The sequence below is a fragment of the Stegodyphus dumicola genome, chromosome 3 (assembly GCF_044657685.1).
Source record: "Stegodyphus dumicola isolate Sdum_Otavi_A_Nest chromosome 3, ASM4465768v1".
Classification (NCBI taxonomy): Eukaryota; Metazoa; Arthropoda; class Arachnida; order Araneae; family Eresidae; genus Stegodyphus; species Stegodyphus dumicola.
In genome coordinates, this window is record NC_140770.1 from 143,141,619 (window position 1) to 143,160,895 (window position 19,277).

The 19,277-nt window shown below is 33.6% G+C and overlaps 1 protein-coding gene across 1 annotated transcript in view; it reads right to left on the reverse strand.

Moving 5' to 3' along the window:
* The window catches only part of LOC118182091 (ileal sodium/bile acid cotransporter-like), a 90,383-nt gene that overhangs the window by 62,548 nt on the left and 8,558 nt on the right, over positions 1-19,277 (reverse strand). Inside the window, exon 2 of the mRNA XM_035351378.2 lies at positions 17,335-18,260. Within this exon, the coding sequence (XP_035207269.1) occupies positions 17,335-17,535 (201 nt within the window). The 5' untranslated portion in view covers positions 17,536-18,260. The remainder of the gene's footprint in view (positions 1-17,334; positions 18,261-19,277) is intronic.

The following is a 19,277-nucleotide window of genomic DNA, read 5'->3' on the forward strand; positions in this document are numbered from 1 at the left end:
AAAATAAAATGTTTAGTTTCATGTTAGCAGCAAGCAGATTTCTTGCAAATTCAGTTTTAAGTAATCGTATAAAAACTATATGAAGAATAACAATTACAACAATTAACAACAAGAAATAAGAACTCCGTTTAGATTATTATGCAATATAAGCCGCATGAAAGTTATTTTCAATAGTTCTATCCTCTCAAAGACAGGGCGTCTGGTGAGGCTTGTTACGTTACAATAGAAACTTCAGGGTCATTTTCTGCCGCCCGCCTTCTCTCGTTACTATGGGAACGACAGCTGTAGCAGACGATATGTATCACTTAATTTCTCGTCTCCCCCACTCCATTTCCGTTTATTATGTTTCGCTTCGTGAAATGGGCGCAAATAAAGGTTGACTTGAACTACAGTCTCAAGTGAGGTGGGGGAAAACAACTGCTAAGCGGTGATGGCGACACTAGTTACGATCGCGATGGGGGAGAGCTGGCCTGTTTTAGAGAAACAGAATATAGTTAAGAATTAATTTGAAATGTCCGAACCCGTCGGTTTCTATCAGACATCTGATCACCAAGATTACAACGCAAGGAGTAGACAGTTATTACACCTACGACATTATTCCTTCTTTGGGATTCAGCGACAGACCCAACAGTATACTACTTACAATACTGAACGGAGTTGCTATCGAAGACAAAATGCTGTTTTAGTCTGTCTTTCAAAAGTCTGTCGTACGATTTTATCTACTTTAAAAAGTACTAACTAGCCTTAATAGCTATTTCAACAATCAATCCAACAAGAAAGCATAATGTTTTTTCCCTTGAATGACAATGAAGCAAAACTGCTTTAGCCGATACGCTGATTTAGTCAACAGTATATACCAAAAATGGTAGAAAAAGGTTTTTTTTATTTATTTCGTTATTTTGTTTTATAAAAAGAACTCAACGCTATTATAAAATAGCTAGATAAAACCACCAAAAATATATGGTAAACCTGCATTAAAAAAATCGATTTTCAAATGGAATTCGGACTTGACGCAATCAAAGGCGCCAGTTTCTGAAAAGGCGCCAAGCATGCCTACCTATGTATTATGTAATAGACAAATCATTAACCTTCTTTCTTACGTTGAAAAAAAATGGTATGACTTGCGGTAGATGCTTTTTTTTTTTTTTTTTTTTTTTTTGTTCTTTTTGTTTTTTCTTCAATTTGAAATACAGCAGAGCCAAGTAAATTGAAGAAGCACGAATTAATACCATCCTGGTTCTAGTGCATTATGGTGTCTGACTCTTTATAAATACACTATACCCTCCAGGAAACTCTTCAATATGCATAGCTAACATTTAAAGAATAAATAGTTTATCATTTACTCGTAATGTAAGTAATTAACGAGTAATTAATTTAAGTAATTAACGATTATCATTTACTCGTTAATTACTTAAATAAAATACGCGTATTTAGATAAACTTATAATATAAATATAAAAAAATTATAATTTAGAAACAGTGGTTCTCAACCTTAACTAATACTAACGAGTATAAGATATTTCTCCCACTTCCCTTGCGTTCCTTCGTAGTGTAGTGGTTCTGCACACTGAGGCGGTATATTTCAGAGGTCCGTGGTTTGATTCCCTGCGAAGGCGGTTGCATATTTTTCATCTTTTCTGCTTCCAATTAACCTAATGACTCTACACGCGTACCATCTAAACAAAAATTGAACAACTTTAGTACAACTACTACTAAGTACTACTACCTCCACCACTCTTCAACAAAGCTCAGATCGCATAAATTTACGAGTGTTAGAGAAAAAAACTCAATCAGGATGTTCGGGTTTTAATTTTTGAATTTAATAGTTAAAATATCTTCGCGTACCACCGGTTGAGAAACCTCTGATTTAGAACATATACCCCCCCTAAATAATTTGTAAGGTATTTTCTCCCTTCTGCATGCCTTCGTGGTGTAATTGGAAGCATAAATGACATGTATTCGAGATGTCCAGGGTTCGAGTTTCGGTCAGGTCGTTGCACAGTTTTCACATTTAGCTCCATAAAACCTAATGACTCTACACATTTGAAAAATTTATGATCGTGTTTTATGGGGCTGTCTGATGTTAATTGCAGTTAATATATATATATATATATATAATTGAAAAGCTAGTAAGTACTGTGCAGTAAGACCTATTTGGTCTTAAAATTTTTTTGCGCAATATGCTGCAAAAATTATGATTAATATATAATATATATAATATATATATATATTATAATATCTCCTTTTTTAATAAGCCCACTTAATTCCTCCTTCATAATTCAAAATTTAGTTTATATTCAAGTAAAATTCGCAAATATTGAAGAATTCTTTTTAAATTTATACTTTTTTTAACAATTTTTATAAATTTTTAGGAAACATTGAATCATAAGCTACACAAGTTTTACCTTCACTTTAAAGTAGATGTATTTCTAGGCATACTTGCAAAAAATTAGAGTTTTTTATTCAAAATTTCCTAAGATATATGCGAACTTAAGATATGTGCTTTAAGCACTTTGTTAAAATTATTCGAAAGGATAAATGATGCACCTATTTTTCCTCTCATGCCTAGTGAAAAAAGGGAAAGAAAAATAGGTTACTATAAATTAATAATTTCGCCAGTGAATTATGTTTGGCGTAAACTGAAAAAAGAAAGCCAAGGTAAATTTCTCGGTAAGTTTCTCACCCCATTTTACAAAATTTAATATTTGGGTATAATAATTTGAGTCTTAGAGTCGAAATAAGGAAAAAATAGGAATGTTATTTCAGAAAAAAATTCCTATTTTGTGTCAGAATACTTACGTTAGATAAATGCTATATTTATAAATCATATATATCCTGAGTCACGCTTTCGAGACATGAAAAACACAAGTTAAATTTCGTGAATCGGCCCACTAGAACGGAAGGTATAGAATAAGAGTGCCTCTTTTTTTTTTTTTTTTTTTTTTTTGTTGTTGTTGTTGTTGTTTAAGGTGCACCCTTCAGATATTCCTTAAAGTAATCATTGATTTCAACGAATCGAAGCTATACTGACAAAATGAAAAATAGACCCAAAATTAATAAACATAATCAAAATAATTGATTTTGTCCATTACTATCTATTAAACTATTAAAATATTTTTTCTTTATTTTAATATTTTATGAAATTCTTCGTATTGTAATAGTATGTTAAATAACATGTTAAACGGGTCGATAAACGCAAAAGATACTCAGTCAATTCATTTTCTTTCAACTGCATTAATTTTGATTGTTTTGATAATAAGATTTTAAAAAATCATAAGTAAAATAATAGAATACATGCTACAGTTCTTTCAATTCTTTAAGAAATTCGGAGCTTTCAGCAACTATGAGAATGGTTATTTAAAGTATTTATACTCTGTCATAAAATAAAATAAAAAATTCCTGCGCCATAAAATAAAAGTAAATATGAGAGCACGGCAGAATTACTTTCAAAACTGAGGAAAATAATTTCGATCTATGCATTCAGCTTTAACAAGAAGCATTAAAAAAAATACGCCGAAAACGGTAAATAAGCTTCATACTTTTAATACTCCTTTTCAATATTTACAATGCTTATTTAACCAAAAACATAGCAGTAAAATTATTAAGACTTGGCGCACAAAATTTTACAGTGTTAAAGACTCCGTATCCATTTAAAACCGTATTTGAATAGCTAGGAAAATTACATGCATAATGTCGCAGAAGAAATCTTATTGTTAGTTGTTACTAAAAAGAAAGACTAATTCGTCTTTACCTTGAACTACACATTTTCAGAACTTGGTGAAAGTTCGTGTAAGTGAGGTTGGAATACTGAACCAAAAAATGTAAGACAGGCTACCTGTTGCAGCAAGTGTTTTTCATGAAGATCAAAGGGCGAACAAGTCAAATAAAATTCACAACAAAGGACTACACAGAAGCGATTCTTTTGCATCTCATTCATTGTCTGGTAGTGATGCGTTGATACATAGTATGCATACTAAAAAGGGATTCTGGCTGGCAGTTTCGGGATGGCAGTTGGCTAGCAGTTTCAGGATATTCATAAATTAATCATGCTTTCTTTCGTCACATAAGCCTGCAGGAGGACTTAACTCGCATCATAAGTTAATATTCAGACATCCAAGAGAAATTTTTCATTCATCATACATGAAAAATACACAAGAACTCAAGAAAAAATCCAAATTAAGAATTAGGTTTGGGGATTCTTCTGGCTGATTCCTAAGAATTTCACTTCTATTTCGCCGCCCAACCGGGATATTGGTTAGGGATTCTGACTGCTGTATCCAAGAGTTCGGGTTCGTATCCCAGAGATGGCATGGATATTTATAAATGTATACTGTCTGCTCGGCATGAGGGCACTCTAAATATGCGGCGAGCCGAAAGTCCTCTTGAGAGGCTGATGGTAGGGGCAAGGGGTGGAAGACACTCGGATCCGTCCTTCCCAGGGTGCTGTCATTCAAAACTGTGTGCTGAACAGAAGTCGTAATATCACCTGTACGGTGCTCAAGGCTCTTGCCAACTACAAGAACAATCTTGTCTCCTTGCCATGATGAATTTCATGGGCTTGCTCTGATATCAGACAAGCGAGATTTTGAAGAAAGGGTTAAGAGGAACCATCTACTGTTCACATTGCGGGTGGGGATGAAATATTTCATTACATTCGAGCACTTCATTTGAAGCACTTCCAAGGATTCAGGTTAGGATTCCAAGGTTAGGATCTGTATTTAGGCAGCCTCGACACCGGGGGTATAAAATACATGGACCCGGTTCCTGCTACTTGAAATAGCAATATATACTGCCCGTAAGGAAGGTTGCGAGTGATGACCCTCCAAGTGACGGCCCTCCCAGTGACAATTATCAGTCTCCGTTTCTTCTCTCTGCGCCCTGCGTGGTACGTTGAAACTCTGCCTGCCATGGAGAAATTCAGTTGGGTTCGCCTTGTAATGCAGTATTAACCCTCTGAGCGGTCAGGGTTTTCGCTAAGAAAGCACAAAACGGCTATGAGAACAAATTATGTTTTTGATTTTAATGTAAAAACTCTTTTTCTTTTGATGCATTGTCTTAATTTCTTTGGCATATTTTAATATTCACGTATATATACGTTCTTACAGATATCCCAAAAAAGTATTCTAGGTCGTATATATACATCCTTGCAACTTATAGGGTTTTAATGGACTCGCAGAACAAATGGATAACAAAATATTGTCAATTAAGAACCCATAAGAGATAGAAGACATTATAAACGACCATACATTTATCCAAAATTCGAAAAAATTCTGCCATAGTGGGAGTTGCCTTTGGTTAATAGAACAGTGTGTGTCAGCAAAAGTATAGTGGATATTTTAATCCCTTATTACTAATGTTAAAATTACAATGAAGTAACAAAAATGTTTGGATCAGAGCAGTTAGGGGTGGAAGCAATATGAATTAAATTATGACTGTAGAGACGTTTTTATCAGAAAAAACCTGGATGCCTCATCTGTTAAAACTTCGGTTCGGACATTTAATTAATTTTATAAACGAGCACAAGAATTCAGTTCTACATAAAGACACGTTTTTCATCGCCGAAATAGATTATGAGGGAAGTATTAATTACTTTTTATTTACAACTATGAACTGTTCATCTAAAAATACGAAATACGTATAATTACAACAAATAATTAGTATTAAATTTTGGTCATTAATATTCGTCATTCATAACTAATATTTGTTTAATGAAACATTGGTTCAGTCCTTTTTAAAATATACTCAAAATTTCCTATTTCCTAGAAATATAGCTGGAAATTATATCACTTTACAGATAACCATTTAGCTGAAATGGAAGACTATGAAAGAATTTTGAAATATTAATATTTAGAAACTATGTCTAGGGAAAAATATTCTTATATATATCCGTTATGGATCTATAATATTAAATGTAGGTCTACTGCGAAATATTTGCAGTAGAATATCAACTTTGCTTTTAAGGTTATAAGGGGTATTATTTTTCCCACTGTTTATATAAACCGAAACTAGGTACACGGTTAAAACTGTAACTGAAAATTCAATTCTCTTTTTTCGGGTACTTATCAGAAACTTACTGAAAGAGATATTTGTTTGTTTTTATTACTTTGAACTGAAGGAAAAATGACATAGGCCACGCTATTAAAATATTTTGTCTGAGTGCATCGTAATAAATTTTGGCAAAATTTAAAGCGTAACGTTTAATTTTGATGTTATTGTCGATGGTTTATATCCATATATCCGCACCATATCAAATGCAAGTTAAAATATCACAGATTTTATTTATAAGCGCTCAGGTGTGCCACTTAGCATTTACGCTTTAGCCATTCGCTAGCCAAAGTGAAAACGAGCCAATAAATTTTGAGAAATCTTAGGCCAAATCTGTTTAGGCTCCAGCTGTGATCTCTTTCTAAATTGTAAGTCTCACTTTATGTTATTTTAATACTCACACATGGAGGAGTTTTCTTTATGCGCTCAAACTGTGTCTTCTATTAAATTGAAGCTTAAACAAAAAGGTTTATTTAAAACTTTCACAGGCATTGTCTCAGTTAATATTACACAGTTAAAACCCTATAAAATATATACGTTAACATAAGAGGTAAAAATGATGGACCTCAAGCAATCGACTTTATTTTCTTAAAATCAAATTGTAAAGGGGTCGTTTTAGATAGGGTCATAGAAGAGTGCTGTATAGTGTAACAAGTATTTATTAACAGGTTTAAGTTACGCACGGACATTACATTTAACTTTAAGAAAGATTACAGAGCAAAAGTCTGGTGGATCAAGTGGGAGCCTTGGCTTACTGGAACCTATCAAGTGGGAGCCTTGGCTTTTACTGAAGTACTTCTCTGGCTACTCACCAGAGCGCAGCCTTGTTGTTACAGTTAGTCCAACAGTTTATGTTAAGAGATTTCTTACAAAATAGTTTTTCCCTCTTTTCAGCTGAGAGGTAAATACATTTCTTATTACGTTTCATATTCAAAATCTACATCCGCCTTTTATCCATTCCATTCGGAGAAAATAATAAAGTGTTTGTGGTCAATTCGTACTACTAGATAAACCCAAAGTAATCACAGAATCTAATTATTATTCCATGGTATTTAAGCATGTGGCTGTGCAGTATACAACTGTGTATTATGTAATTCTAGATAGCAATTACAAAGGCTATTTAGTAATGCGAGGTTTATCTATTTATTTTTAACCAAGAGTTAATTTTAAGTTCAAATACTTTTCTGTCTCTCTCTTTTCCTCCACGAAGGCATCCCTCCTCTTAGGCAGATAGCCCTCGAGGTTTTGCCATAATCACTCACACACACACACACACACACATCTGTCTCTTAAGCGAAAGGTTTCGCAAGTTAATTTTAGAGCGTGTTGTGTCTACTTCAGGCCATGTTGTACCGTGATTATTAGCGACTTGATTCTGTGGCGTTACGTGCTACTAGCCATTCGGCTTGTCTCGCGAGTTTTTCAACAAACCATAGCCTTTTCTGAGCGTTACTTTATCCCGTGAGCTCTTAGGCTAATCTATTACATTTGAATTTAGTTTAAGTATTTCAGTTAAGCCAAAAGAGTTGGCTTGAGCAAACCCAACTTTGGTCATTGTTACTTCTTTGAGTTCAAATAAAAGCATGTTATACATCCTTCTTCTGACTCTAAGAACTGACTTAACGCTTCTTCTAACTCTAAGAACACAAGACTTTTACAAGTACACAAGCTATGCAACAGAAATGACCAATCTCGAATTTTGCATTAGACTAGCAGATTATAAACTCCATGTAATATTTTATGTTTAATTGTTAAATGGCCTTTAATTTATCATTAATTTCGCAGAACCCTACATCATACTTCACAGAGTCCCAGAGCTGCTTGAATATCTTTAAGAAAGCGTTAGACATTTAAAAAAAAAAAAAAAAAAAAAAAAAAAAAAAAAAGCCCCCCCCCCAAAAAAAAAGCTTAAACCAATGGCTGAGTCTTGCTTTGGAATGTAAAGATCAACAACCGTATAGCAAGTTTTTTAAAAAAGTATTCTGTAAAAATATGCGTGTAATATAGCCTTTATTTTTCAGTTTTTATCAAGGATAAAGTATCTGTCTCGCATTCCTGTCGTCTTGGTATGATTTGAGTTCCGTCAGGGTCATGTTATCTGACTGGTTTGGAACTAGAGCTCATCACAAGGATAACCTGTAAATTTCCATCATTTTCTATATCCAGCGCACGCGAATTAAAAAACTTTTAGTCATATCGAATTGTCTCAAACAAATATAGTAATTTGTAATCATCGCTACAACGTTATGGCTCCAGAGGTTCTAAATTGTAAATAAAAATGAGCTGTCAGGGTTTATTTCTGTGCATGTTCGTTTTTACCAGGCTTGCATGTGAAAAACATCTGAGAAAAAGCAACAATTTATACCTCTAAAGCGATTTTAGATGGCTTAGATTTACTTAAAAAGAACTTCAGAGCAATGAGTTTCACTGACATATAACGTAAGTTCTATTAAACGAAAATCCTGAGATTTGTAATTAAAGATGTTATTATTTTCGACATTAATTTATGATTCCGACGTTTTTATGACTCCCATTTCTTCACGTTAGTTCTTGAAAAGTAATAGCGTTAATTGTAATTAAAGATATTATTATTTTCGACATTAATTCATGATTCCAATATTTTTACGACTCCCATTCTATCAAGTTAGGTTTTGAAAAGTAATATCTTTAATTACATGTAAAGTTTTTAAATTTTAAATTAAAAACTCTTATCTTTGATCTTCTTTGAAAAACTATTAACGAATTTTCAAAGATAACATTTAGAGAATTTTCGTAGAAATTTATTGATTTATGAATTTAGATATAAATCATATTATCTTCTCCCTAAATACGTAACATTGCAAATTTGATTAGCTAGTGATTTGATTAATTTAATAAAAAATCTGCCGTTTATATAAATTTTAAATGAGATATTTTATGAGTTTAAATGTAGAAAGCTTGGAAATTTTTTATTTATTTTTAATGAACTGTATTATAACTGAAATATATATGAATAGGTTACAGCTGAAAATTTAACAATCCTTTAACGTAGCTAAATACTGCTGATAAGTTATAATAGAATCAATCCTTTTTTCTATTACCTTTGTCATAACCTTTGTCAAAGCATTTTTTTATTTTCAAACAGTATATATGTCTTCCCATTGTTTTATTCTACGGTATAAATTTCTTCCCATTATTTTTATTCTTGGCACAGTAGCCGTTTTCTATTAAGAAGAGTTAAGAAGTTAAGAAGAAAAAGTTAAGGAGGCTTTAGGCTTTACAGACATTCCTATATATTCTGGGAAAGTGAAGAATTTGTATTCATGAAACAAATTCAAAAGCATCAAAACTCCCCCGAGGTGCAATGCTAAGTTAAGGCGTATATTAAGACCATGTGAAAATCCTGTACAGTACAAGCATAAGGAGGCTGTACGCGTATTTTGTAGACGATTTTGCTTTGCTGTAAAAATATTCTGAATGAAATTTCTGTTTTTAAATTTTTGAAAGTATAAATTATCGTCAGCTACTTGGCAGTTTTGTTTTCATGCAAAATATCGCTTTTAAAGAAGCGATGGATGGAAGGCTATGTTTTTGTCTTTTCCGAAGAAAATTATTCGAAAGAAAATTATTCGAAAGAATATTATTCGAAGAAGCTTATTAAAAAACATAGTGAAAGCCGTGGTTTTTCGATATCTAAAGTTACGACAGATAATGTTGTCAACAACAAAGGAAACAAATGTCAAAATTTAGCTCCAAGTGGAAAAATTATTCCAAATACGTATCCAAAAAAAAAATAATGGAATGTTTCTAGTGTTGCAAAAATAAGATATTTAATGTTAAAGGAAACTCCGCCAAGTCAAAGGATGGTTCCAAAATCATTAAAATGTTCAACTGTAATTAAATGTGTCAACTGTAAGCAAAGTGTTTAATGCCAATTTTAATCTTAAAAAGGATGAAAGAACACAATGTGCATTGTCTTTCTCCACATAAATCACCGAACACAGAACTGTAAATCACCGAACACAGAACGCGCTACAGAATTCTTTATGAGAAACATTTATCCGGACAAAAATGGAAAAATGTTGTCACAATATACGAATCTTGGATGTACTTAAATCACTGCAACAAAAGGGATCGATTTATTGCCACCAAAGAGGAGGAAAACAATCTTAAACCCTTGTTCAAAGAATCTAAAGAAAGGTTTTCTAAGGGATTTATAATTTTTGCTGGTTTTTCCTATAACGGCAAGCTGAAAATAAACAGGATGGAGAAATTATTAAGTTCAACTCCACATATTATCTAAAACATATTTTATATCCAATTTTCAAACGGGAAATACCTTCTGTTTATACACAGTGCAATCAATCAATAGAACTGCATCAAGACCACGTCAAAATCTACTGTCAATTTCCTAGGAAAACATGGAACAAGAAATGGGTATCAAGGCCGTACCCTTCACTCATGTCCCTATTAAATCTTCTAATCTATCAGTAATGTATTTTTGAGAAAAGGCGGGTTGTCGAAACATCTACCTACAACCTCCTTAGACTTTGGAAAGCTGTTCTAGAGCAATGGGATAAAATACCTCTTCCGATACTACAAAAGGCTTGTCTTGGAAATGATGGTGTGTAAAGATAGTGAAGTATAAAGGTTATCAAACAGAATATTTAAAACACAAAACTTTTAGGTAAAACAATTCTATAACTGCAATGAAAATCCTCTAAAAATGTGCGAACAACTCTGTAGTACTCTTGGTCAGAGAACAAACGTAAACACTATAGAGACATTAGGTATTTTTTGGAAGCAGGAGAATTGAAAAATTAGCAATGTCTTCGCCGAGAATCGAACCGCGGACCTCTGGAATAGCCGCCCAGCGTGCAGACCACAACACCACGAAGGCATGCCAAGAAGGTGGAAGACATACCTTATATATTCCCCCTTTTAAAGGGCGACTGGGGTTTTTAGGGGACCCAATCGCCAAATCCTGGGTGTGGAGAATCATCATCCAACACCCTTTTTAGTTAGGGCGCCACTGTAGAGACATTAGGATTTTTTTTTTTTTTTTTTTTTTGGAAGCAGGAGATGTGAAAAATTAGCAACCGCCTTCGCCAGGAATCGAACCACGGAACTCTGGAATACTCGGCCAGCGTGTAGACCACCACACCAAGAAGTCATGCCAAGAAGGCGAGAGAAATACCTTATAACATGACTAAACAATCTTGCCTATAAGTAGTATCAAATGAAGTATATAATAAAATTTAATAATTTTAATTAAACATCAGCAGTGTTTTCCTATCTAAAAACTAATCCTAATAAGGTAAATCTGCGTTACCTGATTCCTCACATTAATCTAAGTAAAGTAACTCAGCATCAATTTTCGTCAACATAGGCAAGGGCAATAAGTTTTCAAAACAAAGGAATTAAAAAGCAAAAATCCTCATCCGTAATAGCTGTGCTAGTGAACTTGGTACAGTAAACTGGTTGTTTATGAAATACCGAAAGCTTTCTGTGTTTGATATTTCAAAAGGAGTTCGACCTTGCCTTTAATTTCATACAGAATTTTCCATTTCTTTTTTTGCTTTTTTTCAGAGGAAATATTGCAAGTTAAGTAAGAATTTATTTCATTCATCACATAATGGATCGTCGAAAACATTCGAACACCAAATGAAATTCTTAGAAACGCGCGTGGGTAAGAAGGGAATTTGTGGTTTACTCTTGCCTTTGCGCTCGTTGGAGCGGAGAAAAAAAATTATTCAAGCGTAGACAGAAATCCTAAAAGAAAGTGGGGGTCTTTATTATGCGAAGGATCAATTATCCGAACTCAAAAATTCTACTCGGTTAGATTTTTATAATATTTTTCGAAAGGATTTGGACTAAAGATACAGATGTAGTGAAGGAAATATTTTGAATTCTCTGATCCATTCTTACTACAATGTTTGATAATTTGGGTCTTGGATCTGTAAGCTTTCCTTCATGGTGTTGCAATTTTAATGGTCAGGAGCGTATATTCAATAACAATATCTATTTTTTTGTATTTATTATTACTAAGATCAGAAGCGAAATATTGTATATTTTGTGATGTTGTTTTTAATTTTTCATATTTTCCTTTAAAATTCTTTGCTGGCAAACTATCTGAAGTGTTACGTTGCAGTATGAAGTTTTTTAGACTTCCGTTTTCTTACTTAGTTCACTTCAATTGTTTAGTCTTAATAAAAAGAATCTGCTTTCCATCGTATCATTAGCTGTTTAAATGCAAAAGACTGTACTTTAAGTTAAGTGAAAAAGGGAAACGCAACATCAAATGTATTTGTTTTATTATTTAAGGCAAAGCGCACGACAGCTATCTGCCTAAGAGAAGGGATGCCTTCATGGATGACTTTCTAAGAAAAACATGTTCGTCTACATGTCGTCGAGGTTCAAATTCCGGACCAAACTACCACTGTTCAGCGACTTTCCCACTCTCCCGCTCTTTGTCTACAGCAGATGTATTAACTGTGGATTGTAATGCCAGGAAGACCGATTACGGCCTATTTATTTCATTACTTTTTTTTGTTTATTTTGCTTAGGAATGAAATTTAATCCCAAAGTAAAATACTTAATGCTATGAGTGAATTTTTTTAGTTAAAATAAAGAATACGGTGCTCTGAAATCAACTGCTTATTTAAGAAATATTAATAATTTTTCTTTCAAATACGAAATTATATTTTCTTCTCCATCCCGATCTTACTCAAGATAACGGAGCAGGCTATATTTACATTCTCGACAGATATCCGCATCGCTCAGATGAAAGAGTTGTTCAGCAATCTGTAAATCTCTCGTATCCAAACTAAACTTCCTGTAAGCAAAATTCCTTCCGGACGTATATTTGCATTTCCTCTTTTTTTGTCACTAAGGAGGAATTCGTCTCAAAATAAAACATTTAAATTATTTTCTGTACAAATTGATTGTATTACATTTACAGTAAGATATATATTACATTTTTTTACTGTATTTTTACTGTATATCATATTATGCAGGGGTGTGCCATTAAAATGTCACCCACCTTCAGTATCGATGCTGCGTTTTGGAGGAGACCGCCTCCGCTTTCCTTTTTGTTTGCCGTCTGTCCATGGTCTTGGTGCAGTCAAATAAAGCATTTGTTGTTCCAGCTCTATTTTGACGCCTTATTCACTCCTCTATGTATAGTGCATCAAAAGACAGTGTCTGCCTTGTCTTATGTTCGCGTAAGACAAGCTACGTTTCTGTTGCACATCCTACATAGTACAATGCCTTTATTGCAATTAGACTATTTACTGAACCATACAAAGCCCACCAACGGCTGAGTGGTAAAATCGCTGAATGCTGGTAGTTTCGACAAGAGTTCGATTCCAGGTGAACGGGCTGTCTGCATGGGCGTTTTCGTGGTCTTCCCATGTGTAACGCGTATGGGATCCAGTTTTTCTTAGAAAATCTTGCACGAAGGCCTTCCTTCCCTTAGGCAGATAACCCTTGTATGCTTTACCACAATCCGTTAAACCAAAACCAAACCTAAGCAGTACAGTTTGATTTATCGACAGTCCACCACTTGTAAAGTCTATTAGGTATTTTATTTCGAAACTGGGGATATGAAAAATGTACGGTGCTCTCACCAGGATTCGAGCTCTTGACCTTCCGATTGCCAGCCGGTTTGGTTTAGTTTGGTTTATTTAATTATGGCAAAGCACACTAGGGCTATCTGCCTAAGGGGAGGGATGCCTTCGTGGAGGACTTTCTAAGGGAAACTGGCTCGTATACACGTTACACATGGGGAAAACCACGAAAACACCCATGCAGCCAACCCGTTCGCGGGATTCGAACCTCGGACCGAACGACCAGTGTTCAGCGACTTTACTGCTCGGCCGCTGGTAGGCAATTGCCAGTCGGACACCACGTTCAGATTTCGAATTTTATCTAGAAGGCGCATGGTAAGGAGGATTAAGATCACCGATCACAAGTAGTGGTTCGATCTAGGTATGAACCCAGATAAACATATTAGCTGCAGGTTGCTTACATGGTTTTCTCTATGTGTAACGTGAATATTAGCCTAGAAAGTTCTCCAAGAAGTTATTCCTCCCTTTAAGCAGATAACCATTATGTGCCTTTATGCGCGGTCTGTGTATCAAATAATCTAATACTGATTTATTTAGAGGAAAAGGCAAATTAAGTCATGAAACTTTTATACCACGCTCTTATTACACTAAAATTTAGGTATCAGTTAATATGTGTCAACTGCAAGAAAGAATCAATTAATTATTTCCTTCTGAAGAAGAGGAACCCTTGTCTGATGATTTTTGAAATTCGTAGAATTTTATTTAAAATATATGCCAAAAGAAGCTTGCTCCTTTGATTAATTCTAAACACAAAATTTTTTCTTCGTTACACTCTGAAACACACAACCGCATTTTTTCATTGATATCTATTATAAATAGTAGTAAAAGTCACCTAATTTCAAATATCAAGTTCAATTTTTTTATCAGTAAAAATTCCTTGAGATGGGATTCTGAATGAACTATGCGCGTTTAAAATTTTAAATAAACAAACGTGTAATGATCTACAACTAGAAAAAAAATTAAGAGCTTTTTTTATATTTTAATTAATGAAATTTGGGAAATTAAAAAGAATATTATCATTTTTCAGTATTTTATCCATGTTTTACCTTTTTCTTTTTCTAAATATATAATGAAAAGTTGTGGAATTTCAATCTTAATTTTATTCCTCCGTTAATTGAAGCTAAATTGTGATTATAGTATATAAAACGATGCTACATATTAATAATGTACATTACAGACGTTTATATATTTTTAAGACTTTTCTCTCTCTTGGTTTGTGGATTAGCGGCTAAATCTGTGATTTATTACAGCTGATCCTAGTGAATGGCTCGCAGCTTTATAGCCCCCTTCTATAGTATATTACTTTAAATTAGGAACTTCAAGGTTATTTTCCGCAGCCCGAGTTGACGCGTAAACCGTCAAAACAACAGCTGCGGAGAAAAAGACGGCTCGCTTAATTCCCTCCTTCCTTCCCGCTTCATTTCCATTTAGCATGTCTCCTTGCATGAGAAACATGCGAATGAAGGCTGACTTAATGCGTAACCTCAAATGACTAATGCTGTGCTGTGATGACGACACGAATTACTGCCGCGAATGGGGGTGGGGGCTGCAATGGCATTGAATCACTGAGAATGCTGCCCATGGTGAACCAGAGGGGGAAACAACTTTACCACCGCAAGAACAGAAACATATCTTCCAGTTTTGATGGAATACACCTGGATAACGGATCCGAGGAATTCTTTTGCTTCTTCTTTTACCAGTTACCTGCTCAGGTATGAGTGGGAGACACTGGAAATTCGCCACTGGTCGTACAAGTGTAGTCTCGCAGCACGAGCTGTTAAGTTCCTTCTTAAGGTTGATGGAAAACAACCAGGAGACGATCCAAATGTCTCCCACCTCTTTCTCCTTGACACCAAACCACAGGGGAGGACTTTCGGCTATCCGTGTATTTAGAGTACTAACACTCTCGCACAGACACCATGCCATCTTCAAGATTCGAACCTGAACTGAACAGTACAACAAACAGGTATACTAATCACTATATCGATAAGTGCGATCACCTACCACCAAACTTCTCGAGAGGGCCTTTGGGTCCGCCAGTATTTATGTGCTTGCTTGCCACATAAGCACTGCACACTTGCTGTACATATGCCGCACAGACAGCGTACAGAAGTATCCCGAATTCGATCTCAAACCCAATGATATGGCAGCAGACAGTTTTAAATCACTATACCGACTAGAGTTACATTTTATAGCTAAGGTAAGCTACTGTATTGTCAAAAGCTTCCCTCACAAACTGTTATTTCGATAGCCTACATCTCAAACTATTAACAGGAAAGTCTGGCGAGCGAATTAAATGTTGTAGATTCTTTGAAATATTTATTGACTACTGAAGAAGATTTTAAGAATTCTTCCAAAGATATGAAATTAAAGTTTAGTAAATTGAAGAATTCTCATCGATATTTAAAACAATTTACTTAGGTTCAATACTTTGATCCACATTTAATTATCTCTCACTAAGAAAACTAAACAAAAATATCTATGAGCATCAGCTTTGTGGAATGATCTAATTTAAGCAACATAAGATAGAGCATTTAATTCGTTTATTTTGTCGAAGTATTCGCAAACACTGGTCAGGAACAAAAGGAATTATTGCCATTCATTTTATACAAAATTTTAATGAATTTTCAAATATTGATAAATACCTTTTCATTTTAAATAAATATCTTAGAATGGGTTGTTCAAACGATTTCAATTAAAAATAATACAGACATATTTAAAATTTGAATGTAATTACCATTACCATTTTTGATTGAATAAAGGATGATCTGTCATTCATAGCGTAAGCATTAATATATTTATTTCTATATTAAAAACCTACTAAACTGGTTAGTGCAATCATAACTTGAGCTTCTGTCATTGCTTGTTCTCATTATCTTATACATATTTTAACATATTTATTAGATGCTAACAATACCTCATACCGTTAAAAATAAAAAAATATGTTGTTCTTTAAGAAAATCTTGAAAAAGTATATATTTTTTGTACCATATATACGGCTATCTGCCTCATAGAGGGATGCCTGGTGGAGAATTTTCTTTGGAAAATTAACGAGTATTCGTGATTACGTAAAATTAAGCTTTCTAACTTATCGCTGGTACTAAAAATCTCCTAAGAATGAAAGTGATAATGAATATATTCTTTAGCGTACTTTTTTCCTAATTCAATATATTCCATAATATAATATACTAAAATAAAAATTAAATATTTCATTATGTGAATTTAAATGATTGTTATGAAATCATACAGCTTTTTCTATCTTGCAATGAAAATATCTTGCAAACTCATTCCACTATCCGAAAATCGCGCTAATTGTAAAATGGGTCTTTTATATTTAAATAATGATTGTTGCACTGGGACAGAATATAGGAATACGTTTTTCGTAACAATCAGTAATAAATAAACAGAGAAACATATAGGCAAATTGGTAATATTACGTTACTGCAAATAAATGAAAGAATTAAAAAATTAAAAATAAAGTTTTAAAAAACTAGATACATATTTTGCATAACATAAAAATTTCACATATCAGGAAAATAGTCTAAGAGTTTATAAAATTCATTATAATTTAATTCCTTTAAATATTCTAAGGATTTGTCATGAATGGTTCATATTTTTTAAAACTTGTTCATTTTACAAATTTAGAATAATTATATAGTTAGAAGAATTACAAGAGAACTTACTTCATTCCATGTGATATGACATCCCATAGCGAACATGACGGACACTAACAAGACACAGATGAGAATATCATGGGCAAGCTTGACAACGGGGTCCGGCATCACAGCGAGGGGCTCGAAGCTCCCTAATAAAGTCTCATTTTCGAAATCTGTTGAGTTTTCGAGTGCTGTATCCGTTAGCAGCGATGCACTTGTTAAATTCATGATTGACTGAGAGTTCTGAACAGAATGGATTCGTGATGAAGTGTTATATTTTTGAATTATTCAATGCAGTTGTGAATGTGGGGACAGGTCGGAGCTTCAATGACTGGCCATTCTGGTTTCCTTGCTAAATACACAGATCAGATTGGAGAAAGAATGGTTTTTGAGCAGGAAAAGTTGTATCTCCGGTTTTTGGCCTTCGAAAATGAAGTGTATAACAGCGGCAAGGTTTTTTTTATTTTTTCCTTCCAAATTTTACTCTTACGGTATTACTGCATCTCTAATTGTCAAAACGAGTTCTGGAGACAGTTTGAGCTTATTGCCGGGTTTCTCCTTTTTCCCATAGGCGATACAAATGAAGCTGTTATAATTTTGATTTTATCCGCTTGGTGATGAATTGCTCTGAGTTTTTTTGATTTATAACTTTGTTAGAATGCTATTTTGCTTTTGGAGATGATAATGCTGATTGGCTGACTTCCGCTGTTCCGATGGTGGAAAGAGGTATTCCGGTATGTTGAACTTACTGGGAAGGTAAAGGTGAAGTTTTCACCTGACTGAAGGTCAAGGTTGAAACAATGGAAGTCCTGGATATCCTTAACTTAGGATTAGGTCCGGAGGCAAGCCAGCGATGGGGGCAGCAAGCCTTGTAGTTGGCTTCACTGTGGCACATCAGATCCCTGCTGCAGACGAAATGGCACCAGCAACTGTTCAAACTCTTGTAATCGTACCTATGAAAACAAAAAAAATCATAAATAAAATTAATTTTGGTCGACTTAAAAATAATATAAGAAGTGGTACATCGAATTAATCTGAGAATATCACTAAATATAAATTTTCGAGCTTTTTGTTAAAAATGGCATACGATACATTTTTTTTTTAAATGGCATACGGCAGCCTAACATAATATTTCTTTGAGAATACAATTTTTAAAAACGCAGTTTTTAAATATGCTTTTAACTATTCATTTAATAACCCAATACCACATGTAATTCGTAAATTTCTAGGAAAACATTTGTCTAGGCATTTTTTTTTTTTTTTTTTTTTTTTTTTTTTGTAATTTGAAATATAATACATCAGATTTGTGTAAGATATTTTTAATATGAATAAAAATGGTATCTCTTTATTTTAGACTTTTAATGAGCCATAATTTAAACCAGCCTCATAAACAGGCAGTTTTTTTTTAATATTATTGATATTTTACGAATTATTCTTTAGAACATAATGGTAATTTTTCTTTTAATTTAAACTTTCAACCTAAGTATTTTTCGCAGCTATTATTACGGGGGATAAAAAGGTTTTTCATTCTTCACAATTAATGCTAAAAGTGGAGAACAGAAATGCGACGCGACTACCGATTCAGGATGATTTAGTCTCAGTTTAGCTTTATTTTGATTCTATATATTTAACATTAAGTTTCGATTCCCAGATTTGAAATCATTATCGCTTGAAGCGTTATGTGAATACCTGCGTAATGAGTGCTATGAAAAAATCTGACGTGTACACCACATGACTTCCTTGTATTGGAATATTAAATTATACGCATTTTTTCTTGCATTTCATTTAAACTTATTGGATTGAATTAAATCTACTTCGCCGACAGCTCATAAATCAAAATAGAATAAATGCATTCTTTAAAATTCACTCTAGTATTTGTTTACCATAGCGACACTCTGGCGCTAGGTTCACTTAACAGTATTAATAATTATATAACAGTTAACTTATATAATAATTATATAACGGAAACT